We start from the raw sequence: 27,041 nt of genomic DNA, 5'->3' as shown, positions 1-27,041 counted from the left end.
AATAGTATAAAGATATTATTATTTAAGGTAAATTATGAATTTAACTCTATTATTAAAATATATATAATATAAAATATAAACGTATTAATAGCTATAACGTATATAATAATTATAATAGAAATATAAAAATACTTATAATAGAAATAAATATTTTTATAGAATTAAATAAAATACTACGCGAATAAAAAGAGATTATTAGTATTAATCTTAAAGAAAAGATATAAAGTATATTTTATTTATAAAAACATTAAAATTAAGTAACCTAATAATAAACTTAATTAAAAGAAGATTAAATTATTTCTTATTAAACGAAAAATCTTAAATATTAATTATAAATTATTGTTATTAAATAAAATAAAAATCTATCTTATATTTTATATATTATTATTAAAGAAAGTATTAAATAAATTTATAATTACTATAAATATTATAATAAAAGATTTTAATAAATATAAAGTTAAATAAATACTTAAAGTATAAGAGAATATAAAGAATTACTATTATTTTATTAAATAAAAGAGATATTTAAACTTTAAAAACACTTAAAAACTAGCTAAAAATCTTACGAACTACTTAATATTACTTAAATAGTTTTATTTTTAAGAAATACATTTTAATTAATCTTTTAAGTATTACCTAATAACTTAATATTAAACTTAATATTTAAGAAATAAATTAAAGTAGAATTTAAATTCTTAAAAGAAGTAAAAAGAACTCTTATAATCTTTTAAAGCTATTTTACTTTCTTACATTTTATATGCTTTAACTCTTTAATATTATTAATATTACGCGTAATTATATATATTATTTTCTTAAACTATAATTTCTTTTATTTTTATAAACGTAAAACCTTTTAATTCTTAGCTAAGACACGCTTTTTAGCTTCTTTAAGCTCTCTTTTAAGCTTATAATATTAATTTATAACACTATAAAGCTATTAAAAGGTTACTCTTATAATATTATAATTCTCTTACTTATCTACTATACACTTTATATAATAACTTAAATTAAAAATAAAGGCTTTATATTAAGGAAATCCTATATAAGTGTAATAAGCGTAAGCCTTTATAAGAGATAAAGATAAATTATTAATTATTATAAAAAGAAGATTATTCTAGTAAAGAGAAGAAGTAAATAAAGCTTTAAACTACTATTTTAAGATATAGTTAATTAATATAATAGTATATAATAATAAAAGAAGAAAAAATATATAACACTTAGTTAATTTATTTTAATAGCTTTAAGAATAAAACTAATAAAGAAGAGGTATAATATTATAAATAATACTATATAAGATACGAGATAGGACTATACTAGCTAAGATAAGTATAATTTATAAGTATAAGAAGAAGGTAAGAGTACGTAATTAATTACGTAATTTAAAAGGTAATTAAAGAGATTAATATTTAAATGTATTGATTAAGAAGAATTAAATTAATTAAACCTTAAGCTAATTAATTAAAGTTTAAAGAAATTAATATTTAAGCTAATTAGTTTAGAATTATAATTAGAGCATTAATAAAAAAACTACACTACATGTAGTTTTTTAGTGTAGTTTTTAGTATAGTGTAGTTTTTATAGTTTTAGTATAGTTTAACTACACTACAACTACATTTATAGTGTAATGTGTAATCATAGAGGGAAATTTTAATTATAAATATAACGTTAATTATAAGACTTATAAGGTTATAATTATTATACTTAAATAAAACTAATTTAGCTCTTTATAATACTCTAATTTTTATACGTATAGCTTATAAATTAAGCGAGTTATAATAGGTTAAATCTTAGCTAAAAATTAAGATCTACTTTTTTAAAATAAGAGATTAAAAGCTTAATATCTCGCTTAATATTCACATTTTAAGGTTAATTTTTAAAGATTAAAAATCACGTGATCTTTAGCTTTATTTTAATATATAATATGCTTATATAAGCTTTTTTTAGTAAAACTTTTTTATAATAAAATTTAAAAATAAAAAAGTTAAGTAAGAAATATAAAATCTATTATAATATAAGAAATAATATATATAAAAAGAAAGTATAAAATATTATTTTATATGAAAAACTTTAAAGTATTTAAATATATTATTTATAACTTTAATATATTTCTTATAACTTTAATATTTAATATTTTATATTTAAGTACTATTATTTTATAAGATATTTATATATAAATAATAGAAATTTTTAAATTTATTATATTTAATATATTTTACTTATAATAATAATATAAAATAATACTTGCTTACTTAATATAATTCCCTTATAATTCCCTTTTATTTTATTTTTATTTTATTTTTATTAGTTTTTTAATCCCTATTTTTAGCTTATTTAAGCTAGCTAATCCCTACTTACTAATATTAATATTAATAAGTAAATCTAGCTCTATTTTAGCTTACTAATTATATTAGCTAATAATAGCTTATAAATTAATTAATACTATATATTACACTAATTTTTAAAATATAATGTAGTATAGTAAAACTACACTACACTACACTACACTAAAATTCACTAAAAACTACAAAACTACACTACTTCTAATGCTCTGATTATAATAGAGAAATAAACGGGTACTTAAGAAGAAAATATTCTATTATAATTAAATAATTTGATTCTTTATTAATTAATTTAAGTAATAGTTTTACTATTAAGAGTTATACTCTTAATAGCCTTATTATAATACTACTTAAGAGTTACTTTATAGTATTTAACTTAACTTACTTTCTAAGAAATAGACCTATTATACCTTAGAACTTAAGCTACCGTTACACGTAGATGCTATTTTAGTAACGATTAAGGATATTAACTAATTAAAGATATAAGATCAAAAGATACTTAAGTCACCTAAGAATATATATGGTAAATAAAGTGCCTTATATACTAGAAGTTACAAGCATATAAGTAGCTACCCTATTATAAACGATGTACTTAGCAAGTACTAGAGAAAAGTAGAGTATATACATAATAGGCACCTGCGCACACTTAAAGGGATAGGCTAACTGTCACGTGACACGGTCTATATATCTAGTTGCCCACAGGGCTCGATTAGCTTAGCTTAACAAGAAATTATTACATTACGTTACAACTAGTAGTAATTATACGTTACTAAGAAAATTTGTGTACTAAGACTAAGATTAATTTATTAGAACTAAGAGCATCTTTTTTATTTATTACCTATCTATTATTTATGTCTTTAATACCTTTACTATTATAATTTATTCTTAAAATTATACGTTTAGCACGATTTCTTATTATAAACCACGTATTTATATCTTTAATTTTAGATAATTATAACTTAATTACCAATTAAATTACGTAATTATATAGTAATTACTTAGGCGTTCTAGATTTTAATTTCCCTCTCACTTAAATTAAGAGTAAACGTTTATTTTAAACGTTTTATAACAAGTGAACGTAACGGCTTAGACAGCTTAACATCCACGCGTAACCAGCCGTCCCAAGCACATCGGAATCCTTTTGAAGTGCATCAAGTGGCAGGATAAGTCGAGCGATTGCACATCTCAGCGACGCGCCAGGAAGGAGCCCCGCAGACAAGCGAGAATTACGAGGAAGGGGCGGCGTCGCACCTGCCATCTCCGCGGGAGATTCGTTTGCCGTCGTCTTTGTTGTCACGTGACACGGTCTATATATCTAGTTGCCCACAGGGCTCGATTAGCTTAGCTCAACAAGAAATCATCACATCACGTCACACTAACTCTAACTCTTAACCTTAACCCTTATACTAACCACTAAATTGGTGGTGGAAATCGAACATACTACTTGTCAACTACGGCCCAGAAGTTCCACTCTCCCCGCCTGGAGGTCCACGCCAATCACGGCCCTGCACCGAGAAACCGGCATATTACCGGTTCTCCAACTCGTGGAAACAAGGCGACTCCGCTTTTTTGCGCGTATCAAATCGCTAGATCTCGCACAGTCCCTAGTCAAGCGCACCGTCGAGGAGACGCCACGACCCGTCATTCTGTTGCCACCTGCTTCCCGTCCTCAGTTCCGCCTTTGTGTCTTTGGCACGCTGATAAGGCAGCTCTCCGATGCCTTCGGCCCGTCTTTACAAAAACACCGCACAGGGCTGAACAGGAGAACTTACAAGGGCTTGAGGCATGGGATGAGTTTCACAATCATTGGCACTCAATCATGAGGTGCCCAACCACGGAGATGACCGCCGCGCGTCTTTTAATCGTCTGACCAAGGACAGAATATCTATGCGCTTTGGATACCATATGGCTTGGATCTCTGGCAGTGGTTCCGACGACAAGGTAGTTTTCAATCCTGCGTCGTCTCGACTGATTTGCATGGTGGTCCACTGGTAGTCTGGGAACTCGGGGAGTTGTGGGATGAGGAGGTACGGCCGACATATGGAGTTGTCGTCAAAGACGCTTGTTGGAATGGTGAGGTAGTGTACTCTGTTCCTGGCACGGATGCGGTACTGTCCGGTTTCGTCGTCAATCTCCTGGTTCAGGACTTCAATTTCATCTTTTGGAATCGTCTTCATGGTAAAGGTGGTGCTGTAGCCGGCTTACTCCTTTGTGCTTGGACTTTGGGGCCCCTCGGGCTTAATCGATGCAGAGCGAAAAGAACCAAGACCGACGAGATGTCTATGTGCCGAAATTTCAACGAACACGCGGTGTATAAGCGACTTCCAGTTGCTCTTCAGCACGTGCGTAGGTATGGGCGAGGCGAAAGCGTCAACATTGAATGTCTCCATACGGTCAAGAGGGTGGATCCATCCGACATGTGCACCCAGTGTATCACAAGTATCAATGCGATTGCCAGTAAAAGGGGGAGTCCAAACAATATGATCGGCGCGATGCCCAGTCCAACCTACAATGCCACACAACTAGACCCGACGAGCAAATTTCCCGCAACTACTGCCCCAAGCACTTGCCGAGGGAGGGGAAAGCCACGACTGAGTACACTCGTCGGATCACTAGAAACGTGTAGAGAGGATTCGGTACTTAGTGCGTCAGTAATGGCAAGCCCGGAATGCCTTGATAAATGGTAGGCAGATGGCTATATGAGCCATTGGGAGCTGGAGGGCTCGGGAACCTTGTGAATGGGACTAGCTTTAGCAACCTATCGATTATTGATAGCGTATAGAGTGGGAGAAAAAAGTGTCTAGTTTGAGTAGACCAGGTACTCGATTATCGCGCTTTGTATCGAAATATACTACAGTATATTTGTGTTTACTCGGTGGGTGAATACAGTCTGCCACAGACTGTACATTGGGATGATACCTAAAATAAGCGCACAAATATCACCACGATTAGTCACGAGCTGAATCTTGAATAAGATTCTGTGCCCCGAAGCAATGCCGAACATGTTCCAAAAAGCCAGTCTTGGACCAGGCACTTCTGGCCATTCCGTTTAGCACACGGAAAGGCTCCCAGCCCGTAGGTACGATACTCGAAAGACTGACCGCGTCCAGCTGCCCGTTTTTAAGTAGTTCAAATGCATGGTGACAGCCTTTGCACCATAGACCGTTTTCGACAATGCCTGGTGCTGGGAGCGAAGGAAATGGTACTGATGCCATCCCAATGAAGTCGTCAGGTGGAATATTGCCCTGGCATGGACGTGCAAGAGAATCCTTCCGCAAATGGTTTGTACATGTTCTCTGGGGAAACTCACCGATAGCAATCGATTCCGGCGCCCTGAGTCTCCTCAGCAAGTTGTTTGCAAGCTTCTCGGTTGATCCATAGACCCGAATCGCTTGCTCTTTGGCTGCAACGGCGCTCACAAGGGGTGTGATGATTCCATGTCCTGCGCGCGCGAGAAAAGATACAGGTCAGGGATAGTATGCAGGACCTGAAGTTGCTGGACGTGCTGCTCCTTGAGGCCGAAATACTTTTTAGCCTACTTTGGGGAGATGGCTCGGAGTGATGGCTTCACCCTCAAGCCACTCCCAGCAGCACCTCACACAAGTCGGAAGGAACAAGTACGCGCCATATTCTGCACAACACTCGCAGCGGTGGGACCGTAGAACATTCCGGAGCCTAGTCTACGTCGACTATATACGGTGCGTGTTCAAGGAGTTCTTGGTAGGCCGACAATGACTGGATAACGGCCAGTCCGTGAGCAGAAACCCGGGCCATGTGTGAAATCGTCTGCAAGTCCAACATGCTGAGAATTGAGTGCTGAATCTCGGGTGGCAATCTATTAAGAGTACCAAGGGAACTTGGGCGGTCGATATGCTTGACGCGTGGAGGCTTCAACGGGACCTTGGCGCGTATCATTGTCTGATCTAGGTATTGCGGTCGCCAGGCAAGAAGACCGAAGACGTCAGCGGGATCGGTAGTCGAGGAAGCCATGTTTGCGATAGCTGGCAGAGTAGACGTTGAAAGCGGTGCGAATCAGCATTGCCGGAGTCTAAAATGTTGTTGAGGCGGCAGAAGCATGACAATTAATGGTGGCGGATGTGATGGCGAGGAACTTGAATTGACCTTGATGCTAGCACAGACCAAGCACCGGGGTCTGTTCGGCTACCAGCTGCAGTCACATGGGTCAACTGGTTGACCGTCAACGGTGCCACCAGTTGACAGCTGCCAGAAAGATCACCATCCCCACAGTTCCCCTGAATTATGTTGTTCAGGCGCCAGATGTTCATCTTCACACCAGACTTGACCATGACCTTTACTACTGGGTTCAATGTTCTGTTATAATATTCAAAATCACCAATGCCAACATTCTGTAAGGATAATACGCGTACCCATCAAGAAACCTAATTCAACATACTCTACCTATGACGGCTCAATCCTACTTTTCCAGCAAATTTCTGTACCTAATCACTCCGGCCCGTTTTCTTTGTTGCACCCCGGAGCAGTGGCGCATCAGAGCTTTCTACTGGGTGTCGTCTGCATCAGCCTTCAGGCCTTTGGAGGTGGTCTCCGCAATATCTGTCGCGGCGCAAGTAAAGTCTGCCGGGTGTCAACATTTCCCTGCAGGCCTTGGCCCGCGCTTATAGGGTGATATTTCCCCTCTGCCTTTGCTTTGTCGACGCTCTCATCTGGTACTTCAATGGCAGCGGCCCCTCAAGGTGGCTAATAGCCGTAACTATGAGATCTTTCTTGCCCTTTATCTCCCCGGCCTTTCTCTAGATTCTGGGGTGATGTTCCTGGAGGTACCTCAAGATAAGCCAGGGGCACCGCGACTCGAGCGGAATAATCAACGAGGGCACATTCATGGGTCAAGAGGAAGTGTAAGAAGTATTTCTAGTCTATTCAAGTAAGTCTTTATAATTTATAATAATGCAGACTTATTGTTATCGCTGTGTTCGTCCTCATAGCTGCTCATCCCGATCGAGTCTTTGGTCGCCAAGAGACGATTATGGGCGTTTGTAGAGGCTGCGGGGAAGAAATATCGGACGGGGAAATGGCGTTGTTCATAGTAATACAATGATTGAGCTTCCTCGTAAAAAAAGACCGTTCACACTATTATAACCATATTATTTTCGGGATGTTCGGCCAAGGACCGCTGTGACTCGAGCTTTTTGCCCCGTAGTGTACATGTCAACCCAACGCCCGTCGTGACAATATGTCAGGCCCGGTTTTGTATCGTTTCTTATTAATTACAGTGCCCAAATATGCAATTGTCGGTATTTGTCCCCAAAAGAACATTCTCCAACTGCGATGTAATTACACCCCCTTATATTCCGCGGACAGTCTTCCTCATTGTTGAAATCACCATGTCTTAGAAGCTACCCTGAACAACAAAAATCGGCTCCTCCACATGGCTCATCATCAGTCGCAACTAGGCTAATGGCAAAGACGGCGTAGCAGAAACCGCAGTAAATTACTGCTCTTTGCTTCCTTTTTGGGAAAGACCTTGCCCGTTTTCCAAATGTATTTTGTCCCAACACTTTCAACTTTGTGAACCGGCTCTCCAGTTCGTTCAGAGTCGACATGGATGCGCTTAATGGGCTGGATCCCATTGTTGTCTGTCAGCCCTGTTCGCTTTAATATAAATTGGCACTCCTCTTACTTTCTTGCAACCAGTTATGCTAGTCGGAATTTGATCGACATCTAATTTTTCTCAAAGCTGCTGAAGGACCTCGAGCCTGTTATCGTCGGTCCCATATATCCTTCCAAATTGCTTCACCAATGCAATTCGAAAAGCACCATTTGCTTCGTTTTCTTCTCGGCTCTTGGGCTCCCACCCATACTGCTTGACTAGGCGACGATACTCAGACCACACTTCGTTTGTTGGCTCGTAGTCGAAGTCAGGATAGCCTGAAAAGAAGGCGCCGATATGATCATCAACTTTGACCATGGTGTCACTGTCAAACGGTATCGTCTCGTTCGTCTTCTCGGCGTCTGTCGAGTGAGTCTAGGCAGGTCTTGAATTGTCTACAAAAACTGGATTGCAAACGGATGGTGCTCTGATATGGAAGATAAAGCGCAGACTTGCGAAATAATAATGTAATTGGATCCGTAATTACTGCAATTCTTTCTCACGTGAGTCAATTTGACAAACGGCGTTGGTAGCAAACGGAGCCTTCCATGACCTTCTATACCTATACAGCACGAGCCTAGAGGTAGCACAAGTGCACTGCGGAAATCTCTGAGCATGGAAGTGAATTTTAATTCGTCCAATGAGTCGGATCGGCGAATCTAGAACCTTGTTTCTCCATCAGGTAGCCTCTCTCGCTTTGAGCCTTTGTGATATCGGACCTGCTTTTCTTGCTAACGTATCGCGAGAAGCAACTCAAAAGTCTCAATCTGCCGGTGAGAGGTATTTTTGTCGGCGGAAGTATTATGGTACATCATAAAAGCTACGCCTATGAAGCTATATTAACTTTACACACATTCAGTAGTGTTTCCCACATATTCAAGTGCTGTAGCATAATAACTCGGATTTGTTCTCGGTTGATATTAAAACTTGCTGACTCCGAATAGCTTGAAACCCGCTAGAGATACGATGACACTATCATGTAGCATGCAGTGACTCCATATGAATAGAAGTAATGATACAATGCATTCTTTCTCCTTCGTTGTCATTAGTATTTAGCCTGACAAACTAAGGGCCTGTTGCCTTGACTGGACTATGTATCTCAAACTACCCGTGCAAGCCATGAGTGTCCCTGTGTCGTGAAAATGCTGCCACGTACTTTACCTACGAGTCACACAACCCAAAAAAAAATTGGCATCTGAATCTATGTGCTCTGTCAACTCTAGCTCTACCACGACGTTCTGCCTAGTACATAGGCTGCGGCGCTTTTTGTGTGCCAGCCTAAAGGCCATCTTCTGAGTTTCATTGCTTGAAACTGGCGTGATTCCGTTGACAATACTTTTGTGTCGTAAAGATACTACGTCCCCAATTCGATTACCATCAATATCGTGCCCCTAAAGGACCTCCGGACAGTAAAGCTGACTCCACCAGCTCGACGGCGACAAAGCCAGTGTGCCTACCATGCTACCGAAGACGTTCCGAGACATCGCGTAGAAAAGCAGCCGATCCGACGTTCTAAACAATGGCATCGATGTGACTGCCAGTCTGCTTCCACAGCTCATGGGTATTCTCCGTCTGGGCGGTAATGTATGCGTCCTCGTTTTCCGGCCAGCGTATTTTCCAACTTTAATGGGTTAATAACGCAGAACGAGACTAGTTCAACAATCGACCGCCGCTTGCTGGTAAAAGTGGCGCAAATGGAGCGATAGGCGACTGCGACCGCTTCTGCCCGAGCTGTAAAGATGATCGAGATTTATCATCCTGAGCCGTAGGTTCTAATGCGTCCAACCCTTTGACGTTTGCAAGCTGAATGTCCGACTTCGTGAATGAGGCGCGGTCGTCAGCCATGATCCGATAGCGGGCGTCCGGGTTCTTGCGCAGCATTATCAAGGCGTTGACACAATCACCATGATCAACAAGACGCAGGCAAAGACGGAGTTGAGAGCAAACAAGACAACCCCAAGCACGCCGACAACGACTCCTGGCGCGCCAATGACATTAGTAAATATAAAAATGAATATTGCGTTGAGAAAGTTGACTACGCCAATAGCAAGATTGAAAGAATTAGTCGGCTTGTCCATCCACGGCCGCATGACAGATGCGCTAATCACCGCCGCAGCTTCAATCAACAGCAGTGCCGTGCAGTTTGCGTAACCTCGAACGTCAAAAGTCACGTAGTTCTCAACAGTGGAAGTGGCGGATATTTGGAAACTCGCCGTGTTGTTGTTGGGAGTGAAGACGACGTTGAACAAAATGGCTGAGAAACGAGAGTTTTCTTGGCAACTGGCGCGAGCTGCAGATTCCAACTTTTGTATACAGAAGACCGGTGAGAAAGCTAGACCCATGAAGGTACTGGGCACGCGGGAGGTGCATCTTGGTCATTTATCGACCGTCTGTCCGGTAACGCAAAGTATATACAGCAGCCGAAACGAGCGGTGGTGATTGGGTTCTGCCATGAGACTTCGTGGCAAATAGGGCTGAAAAAGATGACAGCAAGAGAAAGCAATGAAAATGAATGACTTTGTTTTGCAGACTTGGAACCAAGCGGGAAATGTTCAAGTATAACGTTCGGAAGAGTGAGATGAAACAGTCACAAATTGTCCGCGTTGACCACGAGAACCCGGCGGGAAACAAAGCAAAGCCTCCGCAAAACCTCCGCATTCAAGTTACGAATCGGCGGCCGTCTAAACCGTAGGCCTCGAGTCCATATTTAGACAAGGCAAATTTGAGGGTGTGGCTATGCGATGCATCAGCGTCTACAAGTCTGGTGCAAGTGGCTCGCCCACTTAGTCATTGATGGGTATAGCGTTTCAGCTTGTAATATGCGCAATATGGACCACGATGCAGCTTGCCAACAAGTTTAGGACTATGAGAATGGAGCTAGACTCTCGCTGGAATTTCTGGCTGCTATCAACAAGGCTTCTAGAAAACCAGATGGTGTACCATTTAGTTGACAGTTGTGTTCACCCAGAGAGAAGCCTTCAGACGGGCAAACGCATACGGGGCGCAGCAGGGCCGAACCGTCCAAGTTCAAAGCGTGATGGGCATAGCAGATTGAACATGGAGCCGAAAAGTATGCATGCCAAGGAATGGAAGCGTGCAGTCGCGCGATTCACATCCTTCGCGGTGGGCCAAGGCGGCTCGGTACTCGGAGCATTCGATCGTCTTGAGTGGGCAGCTTCAAGATTTGTTAATGCGTGACAAGGTCCAGATGTTAATCTAGTAATGACATAGCCCCTGTTGATGCTCCTTGGAGGAGTGACTTGGACGCTACTCCGCCACAATGAAGCCCTCGAATAGGAGGTACGGAGCTTACCGCGGCGATGCCTGCCCACCCGCTATAGAGACCAATTCCACGCTCAATGATCTTATGGTAGCGGGCTGTGCTTGAGTCGTCCTCCCAGACTACCGCCGTCGAGGTGTGAATCCTCGCAATCTTGATCGGACTCTTCATACGCAACACGGTCGACTCATGCGGTTGGAGGTAGACAAAGGGTAGAGCGAGGCAGCCCCATTCTGTCTTGCGTTGTTTGTCCGGACTTATATGATTTACAATGATCTTGAGAACTAGTTGTGGCTTCGGCCGCTGGGCAGCCGCGACGCTTTGCATCATTATGCAGTTAGATTTGCTTGTAAGTGCCGCGTACAACATTGACACAATAGGTATGACAGCTTTTCTTTCCCATCGCCGCGCCCTTCTTAAGAATGACCGCAGCTGAGGCATAAACAACCAATAGACAATATCGAGGAGACGGCTCGCTCCATTGCTGCTGACCTGAGGAGTCATTATCACGACGATGAATACGGCCAGGTCCCCGGCATTCTGCCTGGGCCTCCTGCGGAAAACAAAAGCCGATACTACGCAAACGGCTGCTTTTTCAATACGGGTATACGTCTGGCACGTTATACGAATAACGATACGTATGCCAAATACACCGAAGAGACTTGGGACTGGATTTGGGAAGTCAAGTACATTGACCATGAATCCTGGCTGGTTTTGATGGCGGGTATGGAGTTTCCAACAGTTCAAAGCCTACGCCAACCACGTATTCTTACAATGCCGCCATCCTTCTGCAGGCGCGGCGTTTATGTACAATTATGTAAGTATTTGCACCCCTCTCCCCCGCGATACGCAACCTAGGGGATTCCTAGCTTTGTTGTTCTGTTTTCAAGGAGGATAACAGACCAATGGCGACGAGAAATGGAAATCCCGAATCGACAAGTTGCTCACGGCCTCGCTGGAGTACTCTTTTCCAAAGGGCATAGCATACGAGCAGAGTTGTGAAATGAAGCAAGGACAGTGCACTCCCGATGTCCTTTCCTACAAAGGCTCCGTCTTGAAAACATCCTCCGAGGCAGCAGTTGCCCAGTGTACTGGCGGAAGCAGCGGAAGAGTATGTGGCTTTGACTGGTCCTCGGGCAATCGATCCGGCGGTGGACAACACGAGCGGCGCTGGAGAGGCCACGAATGCGTTGGCAGCGGTTCCTAGCCTCTTGATTGATGGTACCAACCCGTCGGTGACCAGTGCGACTGGTGGCATCTCCAAGCGGAATGATGGGAGCGGCCATGCCAGCAATGGCGAGGAGAAGCTTGCGGAGATCACCACGGATGACCGGGCGGGCGCATGGATTCTGACAGTCAAGTGTTTTAGGCTGTTTATTGCTGGATTCGTGTGGGTTTCTATGGCGGACTAGCAGATGCCGGTGTAAGCTCTTATGCTTCTGAACAGCCTTTCCCGCATTATAAGGTGCCTGCAATCATTGTACAACCAATTTAAACTTGGACTCGCGTGCTGAATTTACATATGGTTTCTAGATGCGAGGCAGTTGCATTGTTGTTTGTCTCTTGGCAACTCTTATCCTACAAATCCTGCTAGAGAAGATGAGGGTAAAGAAGTATCACGGCTACCAAACGCTCCCACCAACCTAGAATATAGCATGCTGTAGCTGACTTGGTCAGTTATCCAAGCATTGGACTAGAAGAGACGATTCCCATTGAATGACAGCCCAAGTCAAGCGGCACTCTCATGGATCACGCGAAGTTACTTGCGGTGTGCGCCGGCTAGTCCACTCAACACCTCCGATTAACTTGCAACTCCCTCTGTCCTACTTCACACATTAGTTCCTACTTTGCGTGATTTAGAACAAAGATTGAGACTCACGTACCGCTCTTCTTTGCAGCCACCCAGCTACGATAGGAACTCCAATGATCATAGCTACATTTCCCCTTGCCAAGGAACTCTTCGTGACTCTCGTCTAATCCAGCCTTGAAACGTCCTGAGAGCCTTACTTCTCCAACCTTTATCAGTTCCATACTGTCGTCAGACTCGGACACAACATTCTGAATAAGACGATCTGGATTATTTGTCTTGTAGACGGGGAGCGTAAACTGCTGGGATTCGTTATCAGTCAGTGTAGAAAGCCACACAATAGCAAAATGCTTGTTCTTGCTCATTGTTTTGCTCAGAGGACCAGGTATCGCCTCCGAGATACCAGAAAACTCCAACACGAGCGGTGACATGTATCTGTAGTGAACGGGAAGTGAGGCCTGTCCATTCGCCAGCGTCCACGTGTAGCCGCTTTCTGTCTTCTGCCCCCCTTTGAATACCCTCCGTGATCCGCTAGTACGCAAGGTAAGCTTCCTGGTATTGACACCGTCACCGAGACAGATGATTGGTGACGTGACGACAAATGTGCCAATTTCATAGCCAAGGAGTGACTGCGGGAGCTTTATCCCAATGGAACGGAAAATCATGCCGACTCTGATGCGGCCTGTTCCTGCGCCGCCTTTCAGGTCGTAAAATTTGACTACAGACGAGGATTTGTGGAATATTTCTGACAGTGTCAGTCCCACAACACCCACGAGACAGTCGTTTGATGCCCTTCTCGTGTCCCAAACAGAAAAAGTCAAGGTAGCCATGCGCCAATCCCGAATGTATGTCTCTGTATTTGAGTTGAAAACTGGAGTGTTGGTGATGGATTTGACCCGAGTTCTGTATACCAGTTTATCGTTGACGTCCGCCGCGACATAGAGCGATGGGATATACTCAATATTGACGGTTTCTTCTTCGGCATCGTCATCTCCATCAGAGTCTTGCCCCCGGATCTTGACGTGGCCCATGGATCTCTTGTTCGGGTTATCGACCTCGACGTTGATGCACTGATGGATTGTGATGCCCAGTATTCCCGACGGCAGACCCGGGTCGGGAACGGTATTTTGGGCATTTTGAGCCTGCTCCTCGGCGGCAACTTGCTTCTTCTCGCCGTGGCGGTCCCGTGGGTCGATAGCGTCTGTTCTGAGTTGCTTTTTGAACTGTGCTCGTGGGAAGTAGCCAATCTCCCACTCGAGAACCCCCTCGGCATCAGTGCCTGCCGTCTCTCCCTGAAGGCGATCCTCTCTCCAGTGCATCTTGTTTTCATCCAAAATCAGCTCCTGCAAAGGGAACTCACAGACGCCAGAGACGTCATCCGATCCCATGGTGTCCGAGTCCCACAGTCGCAGTAGCACATTCTCTTTGCGCTTGACATGTTCTGCACGGATCATGATGATGGCTGATTCCTCCCATACCGGATTCCTATCCCCTTTTATGATCCGCGATGCATACATGGGCTTCTCGTATTTGCTAAAGGCAATAGTCAAGTATGGATCTGCTCCTGGCCCTCTCGTGTCCTGGCGAGCCAAGTTGCGAGCTCGGTGAATCTTGACCACCAGGACCCCAATCGCGTCAGTCTCTTCTTTCTGGTCCGAGCCACCGATAATCGAAGTCATATCCAAGCTCATGGATTTTGGCTGAACAAAATTAGCCGAGGCGGCATTGATCTGTGACGCAAGAATAGAGTCGACAACAGGCAGACTCAAAAGATCCATGGTCCAATATGCGCCAATCGATATACTCGCACTCATCTTTGGGCTCTCGGTTAGGGAAAACGTCACCTTCTTCAAGAATGGCAAGTCGGGATGCATCTGGATCCGAACTCGAACTGTGGTAAAAAGTTCCTTGACTTGGACAAATATTGGCAGAGGCACAGGACCCAGCATTGCCAGTATGTCGGCGTGCATGTGATCCTTTCGGGTTTGAAAGGGGGGTTGATGGTATGCAATGGAGATTTCCAGGTTGTAAAACACCCCTCCCTCCTCCATCTCAATTGCCCTCTCCCGTTCTTTGACACTGTCGGGCGATGCAGATTTCTCAAGCCCGTGCGAAGGTACCAAGTTTCCAAATTCAGAGTCAGGAAGAGATCTCACCGACAGAACCCTGACTGCGTGGCTGCCATGGCCAAGACTAGTAATCTTGACTGAACCTGGAACACTCTCGGGAATATATGACTTGATGGTGTCGTTGATCTGCGACGCAACGTTGTCAAAGAATTCTTGCTGCAAGGTTTCCCATAGGGTCTGCACTAGACTGTTCATCCATTCCACAGACTCGGGTACGTATCTGAGTTTCTCTGTCTTATGTTGTGCTCGCTCAATCTTTCGCGCGGCCGCATTCTGGCTGACCATTTGCAAAATTAAGTAAACAGCTATTGCCACACCAGCTGCCGGAAAGACTGACTTCACAAAGCCTTTGAAACCCCCGCCGATAAAAAGCCAATCGAGTACCACGATGGCCGCAAATACAAGATAAGACACTTGCTTCAGACCTTGCTCGACGGAGTCGAAAACGCGATCAAAGTTCACATCTGGAGTCGGGTGAAACAGGACATTCGATTTCTCTGCCCCAATTGGAACATCGTCCGTCTCACCAGCCCTTGGGCCATGGTCCGCTTCCGGTGCTTTATCCTCAGGGTGGTCTTGTGATATTTCGGCTTCCGCCTTGTCCGAATCAAAGTATCGGCTAGACGCTTCTTGTTTTGTTTGTTGCCGCTCGCGGAATGCTTGAATATTCGTGGGGGGATTTCGCTCGGAGTAGGCCTGTCCGTACTTGGTTGGATCTGCCCTCAATGACTTGTCTTGTGTATACTGGATATGAGAGTCAGTCGGCGGTTGACCAGATGGTTGAGGGCTCTGTAAATGATTAGCTCCAAGTCACAATTCGTGATTAGAATACAATATACCTGAGAGGTAAGTGTTTCACGACGAACGAGGCCTTCTTTATCAATGCTGCCGTCGCAACTCCAAGCTCCAGTAGCATTCGCAGCCGAGGGGTGAGCATCCATTCCGTCTGCGTTGGTGGACGTCTTATGTCAATAGGCCTTTGTGTCATTCACGCTTGTGTTCGAGACGACTTGGGCTATTGGGTATAAATGTGCATCTCCCAACCTACACTCAACAATACCGAGGCAGGGTCCAGCGGTCAGTTGAAAATTCGATGGGAGCCCTGGTGCCAGATTGTCTTTGGCCCTTCCTTGATCACCCGTTGAAAGCGGGCAGAATGGTGACGTCAGTATCAAACTTGTGGATCATGACTTGCTTGTGCCGTTGCAAGAGTTGGACAAGATCGTCATAGAAACCAGCCACAAAAGCATTCTGCGTCCGGATAATGATTTCGAAAATGACCTCTCGTCGACTTTTTTTATCAATGGGATTTTATTTTGTGAATGTGACAGACATAGCCCGTGCAAAATGCATCCCTATTCCGCGAGAAACAAGGTAAGCCACACCAGACTCAAAGCTACTTCGAAACGACAGCGTGCTGACACCACGGTCCAATACCAGGTGCCGACCATCCAGAAGCTCGCCAAGGAACTGGCAGAACGGCTAGACCTTCAAAAGGCTGATGCATCCAAAGCAGCCTCTGGCAAAGACTCTGCAAAACTCGCTGCCGCAAGGGCAGCTTCTCGGAGAAAAGTCATTGATCCCACTACCAAGAACGAAATCGTTATCCAAGATGTTGATGGATCGTTCGAGGACTCGATTCGGCGACCCAAGATTACTGTGCCTGACATCAATCATCTTCCCGAGGGCCAGGGAGAGACCTACAGACGGACGCTGGACGAGCTCGCGCCACCAGAAGCCGACCCAGCGAGGACGCACGACTATCTGCATCACAGCAAGAATTACGATGTGCCGTACCATCCAACCCCAGTTGCAGATTGGAAAGCAAGCTTTTCTGCCTTGGAAGGGGCAGTGCGTCAAATCAACGCCGTAGTCATTGTTGGTATTGTGGCACTGAACTGGATATTCCTGGGGGGCGGCTGGAAAGGGCTACTCGCATCGCTCTTGGCAGGAGTAATTGTGGCTTTTGGAATTCATCTCTGGCTTCGAAATATACAAGACAATGCCAATGCCATTAATTGGGACTCTGAGCGCCAGCGAGCGACCGCCGCAACCGAGTCTTTGGTTCCAGAATCCGTAGAGTGGATGAATTCGCTAATGGGTATCGTGTGGAAGCTGATCAACCCGGAGATTTTTGCTGCCATGGCAGATACGCTTGAGGATGTCATGCAGGCATCCGTCCCGCCGGCATTGATTCAAAATGTCAAGGTGTCGTCGATTGGGCTCGGAGATGAATCATTCAAAATCCTTTCGCTTCGTTCTCTTCCTTCAGCAGAAGACGGCGTAACGGTGCAAAACGAGACAAGTGAACAGACTATGGCAGAAGAGAGTCAAACCAATAAGAAGGAACAGAGAGAATTGGAGGGCGAGGACGATCCGAACTGCAAGTACTACAACCTTGAGGCTTCCTTCGCGTACCATGCGATCCCCGCCTCGGGAGTAATTGGAAAGGTTTGTAATTCAAAGCCCAGTGCTTTTGTGCTCACTCTGGAGACTTATTCTGCTCCCAACAATGCATGATGCCTACGCTGATGCGAGGGAATTGTAATGCTAACTGCAAATGCAGGCCAAAAACTTGCATCTAGAAGTCATTTTCTACCTTGGAATCCAAAGCCTCCTTGGCGTCCCCATTCCCATCTTTGTCGAATTGAATGGTATTATTGGGACAATTCGTCTTCGGTTCCAACTGACTCCCAATCCACCGTTTCTCAAAAAGCTCACATTTACGTTTATGGGTCTTCCGAAAATTGACGCATCCGCTGTACCACTGACTTCCAAGGGGATCAACGTTCTTGACTTGCCTTTGATCTCTGGATTCATCAACTCTTCTATTGCCGCTGCGCTGGATATCTACGTTGCCCCGAGGTCCCTCATCATGGATGTATCCAAATTGCTTCAGGGGGACTCGGTGAAGAAGGAAACCGATGCCATGGGCCTCATCTACATCAAAATCAAACACGCGAAAGGCATCGCTGCCCAAGATAGATCAGGCAAAAGCGACCCATTTATCACCCTCGCATTTTCCGAGTTTGGAAAACCAGTCTACTGTACTCGCATCATCGAACAGGAACTCAATCCCCGGTGGAACGAACAGACGTGTCTTCTTGTCTATCAGGATCAGCTCACAGCAGGCGAAAGGCTCTCTGTTGAGCTGTGGGACTCAGACATGATTACCTCTGACGATGCGGTTGGCAAGGTCCATTTTGACCTTCGAGATCTGATTAAGAATTACGGCAATCGAATCGCCGAGCGCGCTGACACACTTGAAGACGAGAAGGGGGAAGCGTTGCCCGGAACATTGTACTGGGACATTGGCTACTTTCCCAGGTCAAAATTAAAGGAGTCCATGAAGACAGACGGACGCGACGCTTCCTTACCAGAGTCCATCCGGCACCGACCTGAATTTCACGATGATAAGGGCACGGTAATGACGCAGCATGAAGTCGATGTGACTACGACACCCCCAGACCCTTCGCTTCCATCCGGCATCTGTTCAGTTCTCATTCATCAAGTCTCGAATCTCGAGGTACACCGCCCTTCTGGAACATTTGGCAACTATCAACCCTGGACACCAGCTCAGATCACCGGGGAGAATACCGACGAAGAGGCAGATGATTTGCCGTCTTCCTATTGCACCATTCTCCAAAATGATGAATTGGTGTTCAAGACGAGGACCAAAGTCAAGAGTTCAACACCAATATTCAATGCCCAGACTGAACGATTTGTCAGAGACTGGCGCACGAGTGTTTTCACAGTAACATGCCGAAACAGTGTGTACCGGGAACATGACCCGATCCTGGGTGCGGTAACAATTAAATTGAGTGAGGTGCTTCAGACAGCGTCACAAAAGACTGCCGTCTATGCCCTGGATGGCGGTATGGGATATGGCCGCATCACCATCTCGGTCTTGTTCAGGTCAGTTGACCTCAAGCTTCCCAAAAACATGCTCGGTTGGGACATTGGCAGCATTGAAGTCCTAGGTGACAAGGTCGTTGTCGAGGACGATTCCGCTGGTACCTTGTCGAATTCACGAATTGCCGTCTACACGGACTCGGCCAAAGGCAACATTCACCGCCGCTGGATCAACAAAGGCAGAAATAGACCCGGCACCGTTGAGTGGAACCTTGACCATTTCAAAGAAGGATCGAATGAGCTGCAGCTACACCGTATTCTCATCCCAGTGCGCCATCGCTATCAATCCCCTCTGCGGTTGCTGTTTTTCAGCCCTACCAGCCGAAAGCCTATCGCATATGCAGTATACTGGCTCTCCGACTTGGTTGATAACACATCCACTACTCTGACTCTTCCGATATACAAGACCTCTCGGCCAAAACAGCTTGCGCAGAACTACCATTCTACTGCCAAGGCAATAAACGATCTGGAAGCAGAAAAAATTGGCACTGTCGAGCTAACGGTGCGGTTCAAAATGGGCATGGACAACTCGCATCAACAATGGCTCAAAACAAATGACGACCACGAGAGCTACGAGAGTTGGAGATGTACTCTTGCCGAGGGCTATCGCACGCGGATCGTGAAGCGGGAGACGCCCGGTGCAGTAAAGGACGTTGTAACTAACCGAAATGCGGACAACGAGGTCGCGGGAACCAACTCTGACGATGTTGAAGGTGCCGAATCCGCAGAGGACGACGAAGCCGACGCCGACGCCTTCCGGTTACCATTCGGGGCGCCCAGCTTCGACAAAGAGGTTGATTCGTCATATTCAGCAAATTCCGACTCTTTAACTGGTGTTGAGTTTGCGAGTGACCTGGGCCGGTACGCCTCTTCGGCGTCCTCGGTTTTCTCAGATGACCATTCTTCAATCGTTCTCCAAGAAGACCTTACGGATTCGGAAATAGAGGACGCAGAGCTGAAGAGGGCAAGACAGAAACAGGATAAAAAGGAGAGCAGGGCGGAAATGCATCGGAAACACCGAGGAATAATGAATATCTCAGCTCTAAGGCATTTGAAGTTTGTAAAGGATGAAACAAAGGTGCTGGGGCATAAGATTAAAGATAGATTTAGTATGAAGGGAAGGGAACCTGGAGGTGAGTTACACGTCCAAATTACATTTCTGGCAAGTTTGCTAACTGCTTCTATAGTCGAAACGGAAATATGAGACCTAGAAATGAATGGAACACAGCTAACAGGGAGGGAAAGAGGACCTCGGAGCCTGGTGGCGCCATATAATTAATACAACAAACGAGCCTGCGAGAGGGGCCAACAACGGTTCTGCTTCAGGCACTGTTTATAACAGTGCCAAACGTGGCCTTGTATTTTCCACTACGCAATGTAACAAAGAAAACGTGGGCGAATTTGTGTACTTCACTGCCTACACCATTTTGATGCAGAATGGGGAATAAGCGCTTTGTATTACACCGTGTCGGCCGATTGCAGATTCGTGCGGTTTCTAAGCGGTCGGTTTTTCATGACTCTACTAAATTAACATGCTTTCAGGATCCTTGATAAACTGTTCCATCTTTGCAAGACCCACGAGATCTCCTTCAATCGTGTCTACCAGCTCCTTCGGCACCCAACCCTCGGTATGTCCGCCACCAAAGTCCACAAGCCATGTATCCATGTTTCCGTCAACCAGTACATTAGCCGACTTAGCATCGCCCCAGGATATGCCCGCGGAGTGTAACTGGCAAAGGATGTCTCGAATTTGTCCTATCCAATGATGCCTGAGGGTGGCTGGGGTTTCTGGCCGAACTGGACATGAGAGCGTCACGCCACCACAGTCCACATTGGTGAGTAGCAGGCCATAGACTATCCGTTTGTCCTTGACGAGCCCCAATAAGCGCGAGATGCGAAGCGATGCATCGACTGGCGCGCTTCGGATGGCCTGCAACCTCCTGTCTGAGGCTCCAATTGTCACCCAGGTGCATCATTTTGAGAAAGGCCTGGGTGCCGTCCGGCAACAGAACCCTCCTTGGCACATGAGTCGGAACTATGCCCTGGTTTCCTTGGTCGATACAAATCTCGGACGGTAGGTATGTAGGCCACTTCCCGCAGTACTCTTCGCTTGATGGAGTGCGTTATTTCGATGCGCTATTCTGGCCAGGGGCCATGGACTTTGCAACCAGCTTTTCGGAGATGCCACATATCTTGTAATGGTACGTTTCTGGGGAAAGAAAGTCTTGCACAGACCGCTTGCGTGGGCTAGGTGAAGGCTTCATTCCGTGAAATATAGGAAAAAGAGGCTCGGCGGCCCAATCGTACAAGTCGTCAACAGTACACCCATCGAGCTCAAAACCTTCAGCAACCTTCAAGAAGAAAGGTATCTTTGAAGAAGTTGAGGGGATGCATCGAAGTTGCTCTCGGAGAATTGGAGGACAAAGCGTACCCCGTTGCACATGATGACAAGCTGGGAGTCGGTGTTGCGGCTTGAAAATGCAAGGTTGATGGCTTCCCAAGGTGAGAACGCGTCGTCACCCTCTCGGTCCGTGGAATCGTTTCCCATGATGGCCAAATGCATCGAGGTCGGTGGGCAGAAGATATGGCCAAATCTGGTCCTAGTTACGTAGCCACTCTCGTGAGTTGGAATCCCCGACTTGCCGTGTCTCTTATCCGTCAACCAACAGGGGCGGGTCATCGATTAGGTCCCGAGTTCAGCCATCTGCCTTCAGATGTTGTCTTTGGTCAATGCCAAGAGTGAAAAGCCAAGAGGCGGCAAATAGACCAAATGGCCTGCAACTGCAGCTCCGAGAACCACTCGTCTACACATGAGCCAATTGTGCGTTTCTTTGATGAGGCGAGGTTAAATTAAATGCATATACTAGCTAATATACCGGAAACTACAGGGGAGCGAGACCGGGTCTGAGAAGGCATTGATGGCATGGAAAGCATTGGCGAGAACTACCCAGGGACTGGACGTTTTACGAAGGATGAGCAAGAGGCCCGCATGATGCCTGAGACATGAACAGCGGGGCGAGTGATGTTACAGTAGTAATGCGTCGGATTTAAACCTGCCTATTCATGCGGCGTGACAACAGCCACGCACTAAAATTCGTCAAGACTTGAAAAACACTAAAACTACAACGTTGATGTATAGTGAGTGCCTTGTGCCATTTGGCTTTCGGAACGTTTAGCCCTTCGTCACTGCTAGACTCAAGTCCCCTACTCTAATCTCCTCAGTGTGATTGATGCATGCTGCCGTCTTGCGAGTCATTCAGGCCCGGATTATGACACGAGATACTCCGTACAGCCTTGCCACCCCAATTTACATCTAACGGGCCAAATCCGTATATAAATGCGGCAAGTCTAATCGTGCCGTTTGCTTTCGCGTAGTGGATAAGTCCAGTCACAAGCATAATCTAGTGATCATGGAGATTTTAGAAGTGAAATCAAGGTGTTTTCACAATGTGAATTGGCGTTGAACGCAGGGTAGGGATACAATCATAGAGGGTCTCACGCAACACTAAATAGATGTAGAGGTGTGGCGCGCTGCTCTCGAGGCTCTGGACCAGCTCTGACAGTCTGGAGCTACGACACTTCAGCTTCGGATACTGGTACCGGTCTCCTAGCCAGGAGCTGTTATCTGATCACAAAGCCTTTTCGCGAAAGAAGCCGCAGGTATACGGAAGATGAGGTAAAGAAGGCCTCCGCTATTACTCTTGCATCGAAGCCGTTGCGGAATACTTGGTAGTATGTACCAGACGTATGTATGTGGTTGACTACAACTTACATTGATTGATAAGACCTGCGCGGTGGCACACAGCGCCTTGCACCTACACGCGCCTTTCTAGGCTGGGCCGTAACAACTACTTCCGGGTTAGATGTGACAAGGGCAGGCCAACTGGGCTTGGAGCGTAATGGTTTTAATTTAATCTTTCATAATTGACTCTATGATATTAAAGGTCCTTAGTTCTCTAAGAGGCCTTAAGGGACCAGAGGTCTTTATATATATAAGAGTCAATTTTTGCCAGAGGCCTGAGGCAACTCCCGCCCAAGGTCCGACCTGAATACCTCGAGTGCTTCTTTATTGTTGTGTGACCGTAGTTGGCCCAACGCCTTTGTTGTGGCCTAACCGTGTTACACCGGGCCGCTAATCTCACTTGATTCTTGTCTAGTCGTTGGACCTCGTCAAATGTCACACTTGCTAATCTTTTGCCTCGTGACTCGTGAGCAGCTCCGAGTAGCAAGCCCGGTACGCAACTGCCGGCCGAGTAATATTCAGGTTTTACGTTAGCCTTGAATTGATTGATGGGCTTGAACCGAAGGCAATGCATATCCCGTGTGTAGGCTAATCAAGTCACCCACGTGTTACTGCAGTATATCATCATCCAACTCATGGCTCGATTCGCATCCCAAGCTTGTTCCGGGCACTTCGGACCCTATGCGCTCACTTTCCTTCTTCATATATACGCATTTCTTTCCCAACACTATCCGGCGTGATCTGACGTTCCCCGAGAAGTACCCCGGATTTCGTTACCAAGGCCACCGCCCGCACCGCCCAGGCGACCAAATCTAACTTCCAAGAGGCCATGTCTTGCATCCGGATTCGACTCCTTCAAAGTGAATGTCATCCTCAAGATTAATATTTCGGTGACAATGAGTGATGGGGAAAAAAAACCTACCCCAACATGTATCGCCCTTCCCGGCCTGATCCGGAGAAATTTCCTACTTTGAATGCCTGGTGTCCGCACGGGAGAGCTGCGGGTGGCACCTCTCCCCAGAATTACGACTCCAAGGGTCCTTTCTGGATGGGTATTTCCCACCAAGCCTCTCCGGCTACGAGAATTTTAAAGGCCCTAACCCTGCCGAGTGGTGTGAGGGGGGATACGTGGTGGTTCATCCTGATGCTCGTGGCGCTTGCCAATCAGAACGTGACATCAATGCCTGGGGGCAGCAAGAAGCGATCGAGATCGACTTTGTTGACTGGTTCTGGAAGCAAGACTGATGTGATGGTAGCGCCGTAATGTTTGGCAATTCGTGGCTCGCCAGTCAGCCATGCCACAACGTATCGAAGCAATCGCTCCTTGGGAAGCAATGACTGATGCGTACCAAGAAATATGCTGCCGCGGCCGTGTGAGCTGTCAAAAGAACTCCTTTGCGCAAACTCTATGCATGTTCTGAAGCTTTGTATTCCAAGAGGTTACAATTGACGCGATACAGCATCGACCAAGGGTTTGCTGGAATGTCGAAAGCGGAGGATATTTGGTCTAATGTTGGTCCTCGACCTCTCTACGATGACTATGGGGAATCCAAGCGCAATGATATCGAGAATCTGGGACATTTCAATGTATTTGACTGCTTCTTACTCGTGAAACAAAGCTGCCATGTACACTGACTCGTCTCTCGCCCTAGCTTACCTATGCCCAGCTCCCGACTTCGTTCACGGGGCTCCTTCACCACGTTTGGGAAGGCGACATCTTCAAACAAGTGGCTAAGAATCCAAAGCATCACAAGATTGCAAGACTAGACTTCCATGTGCTACTAGCAGGGTACCTTTGACATTGAAAAATTTCCCCAGGGCATGACCTATTTCGCAGAGAAACAATGGATGATCTACAGAAGTTCTATGATTGCTTCACCAAAGGCACACTTGACAATATGGTCTGGTTGGATGGAAACCCCTCCACTACGAGTGTCTTTGATTGCCATGCCCACGATCGCCATCAATTATATCGTGTCGACGCAACGACGTCTTTGCCCGACCCTTGTTCAGAATCTAACCAGTGACAGCTGCCTGCTTTTTCAAAGTGTACTCATCTGGATCCCAAGCCAATTCCCTCGTCTCTGTCTCGGCCATTTTCTTGTCCACAAAAGATCCCATAGCCACCCGGGTCTGTTCATCAAGCAGCCCGAATCGGTTCATCCAAGTATCCTCAAGAGGGGTAGTATCCCGTTCGTCTGGCCCAAAGAACCGTGGGTCAAGCTTTTTCCAATAGACGCAGTCAAATGCAAAGTTTTTCCGCGCGGCGTAGACGGTCCAAAAGTCGCCGGTGGCCCAGCTCTCACGCATCTTACAGGATAGTCGCTGATGCTCTTGTAACTTTCCAGAGGCTATAGCGGCGTCTTCGCAATCTACCATGGCCTTGAGAAATACCTTTAAGCGGTGTTCGTACTTTTCGATCCAATCATCAAGGCCTTCCTTCCAGTACTCGGGTTGCTCAAGGAGCAGCCACCACGGAGGAGCAAATGTAAATTCATTTGGCGCGGCATAACTGAATTCCCAATCAATAACGCCAACGATGTTTAAATTGGCGTCGAGTAAGATATTAGATGGCCGCAGGTCGTCACACCAGAGTTTAAAGGGTCCTTCATCGTATTCACTAGATAGAAGCCGCCTTTCGTTGGCAAGCTTCTGGAATAGATGTCTAGCCACATACTTGCGCTGGCAGTCGGCGACGGAGTCGACCGCGTCGTTCCGCTGGTGGGCGAGATGATGGACGTGAAGGGTTGCTAGGCTTTGGAGATATTCAGATGTGCTGCTAAAGGTGGTGTCGGGCAATTTATCCCGCGGTAAAGTCCCAACCCTAACCAACTCATTCATGGGTAACGATAAGGGGCGGCGCGTAACCTCCCATGACCATTTTTCAGTCTCTTCAAGAGCGCCTATGAGAGGGAACTCTAATGCAGAGAGCTGAAGCAGTATTTTTGCAACCTGGTTATATAGCATCTTAAGCGTAGCCTCGTCAACATTTGGGTTTAAAATAGGCCGGTCATCGCATGAAAGACTAGGAGTATTCAGCGCGTCAACCATGTCCATTTCATGATTGACATACTCCATAATAATAAACGGGCCTATATTAAGAGGGCTCTCGTCCTGGGTACCCCAGTGGTGGACAAAGGGAACCGGTATCGTGGCGTGATATTGGATAAATCTCATGGTTGCGACCTCGTTTTTTATCTTCTCCTCTGGAAACATTGTAGAGCCTGGCTTGGTAAAGCGTATCACGGCTGAACCGCCGTCTAGAAATTTCATCCTGAACAGCGCGTTGAAGCCGCCAGCCCTTGGTTCACATAGCTCAGTGGGCACTCCTTGTCGGTGCTTGGCAATAAACTGGCCGATTGCCCTCATGGTTGCTTCTTCGAAAAGAGAGTGGCGCCAGACGCGCTCAACGCGGTCACTCTCTTCCCAGGCGACATCGTCGCCTCTCATCGCCATCTTATCGAGGCGGTAGTTGGGCAGGGGAAAATGTGCAGGCAAATGTTCAAAGGCGATGATCCCTCTAGCTTGGGAGGAACATGGTGTCGGGTGGTGGTGAGATTTTGCAATTAGGTGCGGGCACACGGACTCACTCGGGTGAACGGGGCACCGGTGGCAGGATGTCTCACAGAGGAAGGCCGAGCTGGTGATGGTGACGTGGAGAACTGGCTGATGAACGTGGTTGCAAAAGCTGAAGAAATTCAAGCGGGAAGACTGCTCCTTTGTACCTTACTTCGCCCGCCTTGGGATCGAATGTTGGTTGATGTATTGGTTATTAGGCAGCAGCGCCGGAAATGCCCTCAAACGGTCACAAGGACACATGGTCGCATAAATGGCCGCAGTACATGCGCAGGCCAAGAGGTGGGTCGGCTTTACTCCTCTCAAGTTCCATTGTGTTGCAACAGCTGAAACCTGTTAGCATGTGACGGTACAGAAAGAATGCTCGCTCACCTTCAACGCCTTCGCCAGATGCTTGACGATTACTGAACAGGATGCTGTGAGTTTGTAGACGGAGCCGACGTGGATGAGCACATAGTACTATACCGCAGTGCAGGGCCAGAGAGCTGCTTTACCTTGTCCACATTTAGACTTGACAAGGTGCATGTTGACCTTTGTTGTGTCAGCATGTCCCCCATGTCTTTTTGACAGAGCCATGTTTGGCAAGTAATTGATGCCTTGCCGTCACAAAATGGAGGCATTTTGCGG

The 27,041-nt window shown here is 45.8% G+C and overlaps 8 protein-coding genes across 9 annotated transcripts; 2 read left to right on the top strand and 6 right to left on the bottom strand.

Moving 5' to 3' along the window:
- Positions 1 to 3,742: 3,742 nt before the first annotated feature.
- On the bottom strand, positions 3,743 to 4,646 carry J3458_020186 (uncharacterized protein). Its single transcript, XM_066121895.1, has one exon. It carries the CDS (start codon positions 4,514 to 4,516, stop codon positions 4,157 to 4,159), a length of 360 nt encoding a protein of 119 aa, XP_065973070.1. The 5' UTR covers positions 4,517 to 4,646; the 3' UTR covers positions 3,743 to 4,156.
- Positions 4,647 to 8,049: 3,403 nt separating this feature from the next.
- On the bottom strand, positions 8,050 to 8,286 carry J3458_020185 (uncharacterized protein; the record flags this gene model as incomplete). The annotated part of the gene is made up of 1 exon (XM_007808448.1): positions 8,050 to 8,286. One exon carries the CDS (start codon positions 8,284 to 8,286, stop codon positions 8,050 to 8,052), a length of 237 nt encoding a protein of 78 aa, XP_007806639.1.
- A 1,332-nt stretch (positions 8,287 to 9,618) lies between these two features.
- Positions 9,619 to 9,849, bottom strand: FLC3_8 (putative flavin carrier protein 3; the record flags this gene model as incomplete). The annotated part of the gene is made up of 1 exon (XM_066121894.1): positions 9,619 to 9,849. One exon carries the CDS (start codon positions 9,847 to 9,849, stop codon positions 9,619 to 9,621), a length of 231 nt encoding a protein of 76 aa, XP_065973069.1.
- A 1,670-nt stretch (positions 9,850 to 11,519) lies between these two features.
- On the top strand, positions 11,520 to 13,335 carry J3458_020183 (uncharacterized protein; the record flags this gene model as incomplete). Its single annotated transcript, XM_066121893.1, has 4 exons — positions 11,520 to 11,628; positions 11,703 to 11,972; positions 12,043 to 12,065; positions 12,328 to 13,335. 4 exons carry the CDS (start codon positions 11,520 to 11,522, stop codon positions 12,658 to 12,660), a joined length of 735 nt encoding a protein of 244 aa, XP_065973068.1. The 3' UTR covers positions 12,661 to 13,335.
- J3458_020182 (uncharacterized protein) lies at positions 12,302 to 16,125 on the bottom strand (the record flags this gene model as incomplete). Its single annotated transcript, XM_007808450.2, has 3 exons — positions 12,302 to 13,071; positions 13,132 to 15,973; positions 16,024 to 16,125. The coding sequence occupies 3 exons, from the start codon at positions 16,123 to 16,125 to the stop codon at positions 13,037 to 13,039; spliced, it is 2,979 nt and encodes a 992-aa protein (XP_007806641.2). The 3' UTR covers positions 12,302 to 13,036.
- Positions 16,126 to 16,428: 303 nt separating this feature from the next.
- On the top strand, positions 16,429 to 20,866 carry J3458_020181 (uncharacterized protein). 2 transcript variants are annotated; one of them, XM_066121892.1, is made up of 4 exons: positions 16,429 to 16,558; positions 16,625 to 17,635; positions 17,751 to 20,229; positions 20,284 to 20,866. In XM_066121892.1, the coding sequence occupies exons 1-4, from the start codon at positions 16,532 to 16,534 to the stop codon at positions 20,298 to 20,300; spliced, it is 3,534 nt and encodes a 1,177-aa protein (XP_065973067.1). In that variant the 5' UTR covers positions 16,429 to 16,531; the 3' UTR covers positions 20,301 to 20,866. The 2 variants fall into 2 exon arrangements, with proteins under 2 accessions (XP_065973067.1, XP_065973066.1); XM_066121891.1 differs by having other exon boundaries at positions 16,534 to 16,558; positions 16,701 to 17,635.
- A 353-nt stretch (positions 20,867 to 21,219) lies between these two features.
- Positions 21,220 to 22,010, bottom strand: J3458_020180 (uncharacterized protein; the record flags this gene model as incomplete). The annotated part of the gene is made up of 2 exons (XM_066121890.1): positions 21,528 to 22,010; positions 21,220 to 21,465 (listed from the first exon to the last, which is right to left on the bottom strand). Exons 1-2 carry the CDS (start codon positions 21,774 to 21,776, stop codon positions 21,220 to 21,222), a joined length of 495 nt encoding a protein of 164 aa, XP_065973065.1. The 5' UTR covers positions 21,777 to 22,010.
- A 2,558-nt stretch (positions 22,011 to 24,568) lies between these two features.
- J3458_020179 (uncharacterized protein) lies at positions 24,569 to 26,727 on the bottom strand. Its single transcript, XM_007808452.2, has one exon. The coding sequence runs from the start codon at positions 26,292 to 26,294 to the stop codon at positions 24,855 to 24,857; it is 1,440 nt and encodes a 479-aa protein (XP_007806643.2). The 5' UTR covers positions 26,295 to 26,727; the 3' UTR covers positions 24,569 to 24,854.
- Between the last annotated feature and the right edge of the window lie 314 nt (positions 26,728 to 27,041).

Source organism: Metarhizium acridum, assembly GCF_019434415.1.
Source record: "Metarhizium acridum strain ARSEF 324 chromosome Unknown scaffold_572, whole genome shotgun sequence".
Taxonomy (NCBI): domain Eukaryota; kingdom Fungi; phylum Ascomycota; class Sordariomycetes; order Hypocreales; family Clavicipitaceae; genus Metarhizium; species Metarhizium acridum.
The sequence above is the reverse complement of the archived record's forward strand: the minus strand, read 5'-3'. Positions and strand labels throughout refer to the sequence as shown.

What these genes read in the sequence shown, in the direction of transcription:
- J3458_020186 (XM_066121895.1), bottom strand. Translation starts at nt 4,516, where the DNA reads ATGAAGACGATTCCAAAAGATGAAATTGAAGTCCTGAACCAGGAGATT.
- J3458_020181 (XM_066121892.1), top strand. Translation starts at nt 16,532, where the DNA reads ATGCATCCCTATTCCGCGAGAAACAAG. An exon ending in CCTATTCCGCGAGAAACAAG is followed by an intron (nt 16,559 to 16,624) that starts GTAAGCCACACC and finishes GTCCAATACCAG; the next exon opens with GTGCCGACCATCCAGAAGCT. An exon ending in CCTCGGGAGTAATTGGAAAG is followed by an intron (nt 17,636 to 17,750) that starts GTTTGTAATTCA and finishes CTGCAAATGCAG; the next exon opens with GCCAAAAACTTGCATCTAGA.
- J3458_020179 (XM_007808452.2), bottom strand. Translation starts at nt 26,294, where the DNA reads ATGGCGATGAGAGGCGACGATGTCGCCTGGGAAGAGAGTGACCGCGTT.